This window comes from Grammomys surdaster, unplaced genomic scaffold, assembly GCF_004785775.1.
Source record: "Grammomys surdaster isolate TR1022 unplaced genomic scaffold, NIH_TR_1.0 211, whole genome shotgun sequence".
Classification (NCBI taxonomy): domain Eukaryota; kingdom Metazoa; phylum Chordata; class Mammalia; order Rodentia; family Muridae; genus Grammomys; species Grammomys surdaster.
The window spans coordinates 7,542,144-7,545,966 of NW_021604656.1; the positions used below are offsets into that span (position 1 = coordinate 7,542,144).

At 47.5% G+C, this 3,823-nt stretch overlaps 1 protein-coding gene across 1 annotated transcript in view; it reads right to left on the minus strand.

Annotated features, from left to right (window-relative positions):
• Slc28a3 (solute carrier family 28 member 3) overlaps window positions 1-1,497 on the minus strand; it is a 53,791-nt gene extending 52,294 nt beyond the window's left edge. Inside the window, exon 1 of the mRNA XM_028772152.1 lies at window positions 1,387-1,497. Coding sequence (XP_028627985.1) covers window positions 1,387-1,497 — 111 coding nt within the window. The remainder of the gene's footprint in view (window positions 1-1,386) is intronic.
• Between the last annotated feature and the right edge of the window lie 2,326 nt (window positions 1,498-3,823).

Below are 3,823 nucleotides of genomic sequence, written 5' to 3' on the forward strand. Positions count from 1 at the left end.
TCTTTCTTTCTTTCTTTCTTTCTTTCTTTCTTTCTTTCTTTCTTTCTTTCTTTTTTTTTTTTTTTTGGTTTTTTTTGAGACAGGGTTTCTCTGTATAGCCCTGGCTGTCCTGGAACTCACTCTGTAGACCAGGCTGGCCTTGAACTCAGAAATCCACCTGCCTCTGCCTCCCAAGTGCTGGATTAAAGGCGTTCGCCACCACTGCCCCCAGTGTCACATTAGAATGTGTTGAGCAGAGGACATTGAAGAGAAAGCAGCCTCCACCCTCCTGGTCTTCCTAATGAAGCCCACAGATTTCCCTCCCATCGTGCACTCCGGGGGAAGAGATGTCAGCAGAGACAATTCTGCACAAAGAAACCTCCAATGACCCTTAACTTGCACTAACTCTCCAACCATTTCTAATCACTTTGCATTAATTTATTGGGACCCTAAAGCCCCAGCCCCCTTGCCTATTCTGCTTGCCTCTCCATACTACACATAAATGCTACTGCGAACATGCCCCGGAGTTCACCCCTGTGGACACGTTGCCTTTTTGTGAGACACCATGCATGTGAGATTTAAAACGTTAGTAGAGATTACACGCTCCGCCCTCCCATCAACCTGTCTTTTATCAGTTTAATTTCCTTATACCTATAAACTTTGGGATGGCGCCGTCGTGATTAAAGTCGAGTAATGGCGAAGGAGACCAGGCTCACGCAGGCGCTTTTGCTTGCCACTTCTTGTGTTGTCATTTAAAAATCGTGTTCTGCCCATTAAGTGCCCAGGAAACCCGAGGGTAGCTGAAGTTTCCTATCTTTTCAAAGCCCTCGTGTTGTGCGTCAAATAAGGAGCAAGTCAAATCCAGGTTCCTGGCAGGCAGGGTATTACAGCGCAGGGACCGGCCTCCCTCACGGGCCACCTGTGGCACCCAGCCCCGATACTAGGTGCATTAATCACTCGGCAGTCTTGGCTGGGGATATGCTTTGCATAAGTAGGCTATCCTGAGTAGGATTCTGGGCTGCATTCCACCCGAGCTGAGAACCCATTCAGGTTTCCGCAGCCTCCACTGGGGGCTGAGGCGCCTGCCCCTTCCCTGCCCAGGTCTTGGGGAAGGAACCTGAGGATAAATTCTGAAACTTGCTGTGAGTCCAGGGGCAAAAAAGGGAAAGGAAAACAGCTTGTTTACGGAGCGAGGAGGGCAGTCCAGTTCAAGACTAGATGTTGAAAGAGACTTTTCAGGTTTACCAACCCAGACGAGTCCAAGTCAGAAAAAAAAAGAATGAGCTTAAAGCGTACCCATAAAAGAATTAACATTCTTGCTGCAGCTCAGAGAGCCCACAGCTCTTGTTACTAAGCTTGCCAGATGTGAAGACAGCGGGTTACTTGGTCCCCTTTAGCCCTGCTCACCTGGAAGGCTTCGTTGCTGCGGCCCTGGTCGCTGGGGGCTGTTGGATTCAGCTCCAGGCTCATCTTGTTCTCACTGGGCTTCAAACTCTTTCCCGGGTCTGACCTGGACATCCTCTGCCCAAGAAAGAGAGAGAGAGAGAGAGCAAGCACCACCTCTGCTATGTCAGAGGGCCACCTGCTACCTCAGTTTGGAAACCTTTCCAATAACCTTTTAAATGACTTGGGCTGGAACCTGGTTGGGGTGGGGCAGGAGGGGCGGGCAGGAGGGCGGGGTGAGGCCTCTTTTTGAGCACTCCCGCCCCCTTCCTCTTTCCAGGGATGCCCGGCATAGATTTCTCATCTCAGTTCTCTCTATAGTCCTTTGCAAAATCACCTACTTCCTGTGGACGGCGTTGGGGGCTAGGCAGGTGTTTCTGCATCTGTGCCAGGCATATGGAAGGTACCATACGCATGACTTTGTATTCTGACTGGAGAAACTTGAGATACTGGAAAGACAATACAAGGAGGAGAATCAGGTGCAGGTCTGGTATGCAAAGCCTTTCATTGCCGCCCCCCTACCCCCGTTTCACCCCGAGGATCCCCAAACCCCAAGAACAGAGTTGCAGAGATGGGTGGGCCACATGCGTGGAAGGAGACTTTTCACTCCCTAAGTATACTTCCTAGTATTTTAAATGAACCACTCACTGCTTTCTTCATCCTCATCCTCATCCTCCCCTTTCCCCCCTCCCCCCCCCCCCCCCCCTGCCCCCCCCCCCATTAATATGTTCTGGTCCAGGTGGAGTAGTGAAGAACTAAAATTATAAAGTTTAATACTAGTAGACAGGAATCATAAAAACAGGGGAAACCCTCTTCCTCCAGGCTGTATCTGGATGACGGTTTTTTGAATGGGTGCTAAAGGGACCGTTGTATTTTGCCGATTTTTCAGTGAAGCACATGGCCTTTACTTTCACTACTAGACCCCAGATAACACTTACAGATTCATCCGAACTTATCGTGTGGGTTCAATCAAATATGGCTTTCCCGGTCTCAAGTCATCCAGCTACAACATAGAAGCTAAATCCAACCCGCTACCTGTTTTTATATGGCTTAAGAGCTAAGAGTATGTTTTGGGTTATCAGATAAATTAAGAAAATAATTAAAAGGATGAATGCTTCATTTTTTAAAAAATTAAGTTAATGTTTTTAGACCGGAATACAAAAGTAATGGGCTTTATCATAGCGTCTTCAAATGCATGTGTTCTAGCATGTTCTGGTTGGTTCCTCTCCCCCACAGCCCCGTTGCCCCTCCCCCCTCCAGCTGATTCTCATTCTTCCTCCAGTCAGCTTTTCTTTGTACTTTCTATTACATACAGGGAAGGGATATTTTATGTCACATGAAAGTCACATGAAATTCTGATTTAAAGCTGGATGTGGCAATGGTGCACTCAGATGCGGAGGCAGGGCTGCTGCAAGCTTGAAGTCAGCCTGGAGATCGTGCAGCATGGAGATCGTGAGTCTCAGCTAGGCCAGGGCTTGAAACACCGGAGTTGACTGGAGTTATGGGTCTACCCGGAACGATGGTGGTGCCTCGCTGTGAGCTACGGATGGCTTATCGTTCTCACTGTGGAAACAAGCCAAGTGATCAGAAAAAGAGGTGAAAATTCTTTCCAGTTTCCCAGGATTGGATTTTATATCATCTAGAGAGATTTCAAGTCCTGGTTTGTTAGAAGTAGCTGTGTCTCCCAACTCCTCTGTGCCTTTTTCATCTTGGAGTCCCCACATCTCATTTTTTTTGTTTGTTTTTTCAACACAGGGTTTCTCTGTGTGGTCCTGGCTGTTCTGGAACTTACTATGTAGACCAGGCTGACCTCCAACTTAGACATCTGCCTACCTCTGTGTTGTGACTCAAGGTGTACATACAACCCCAACCCTCCCCCACCCAAGCAGCCTCAATCTCATTTTTAAGCATTAAAAGCACCATGTAGCAAACAAAGCAATGGGCTTTTCTTTTTTTTAAAAAAATTTTATTTAAAGCTTTTTCTTCTCTCTCTCTCTCTCTCTTTCTTTTTTCTTTTAATTTTATGTATTCATCATTACGCTCTACAGACGCATCAGAAGAGGGCATCAGACCCCATTGCAGATGGTTGTGAGCCACCATGTGGTTGCTGGGAATTGAACAACTCAGGACCTCTGAAAGAGCAGTCAGTGTTCTTAACCGCTGAGCCATCTCTCCAGCCCAGCAATGGGCTTTTTAATCAACTGGTAACTATACCCTTTGTCTCAGATGACTGAGAATCCCTGTGTGTCCGTTGAAACCAATGTTTGTACTCATTGACAGCACAAGACCAACATTAAGAAAACACACTCCTCCTCCTCCTCCTCCTCCTCCTCCTCCTCCTCCTCCTCCTCCTCCTGTCCTATGCATGCCATTCTGTGACTGGGTTGTTCTGTATGATGGC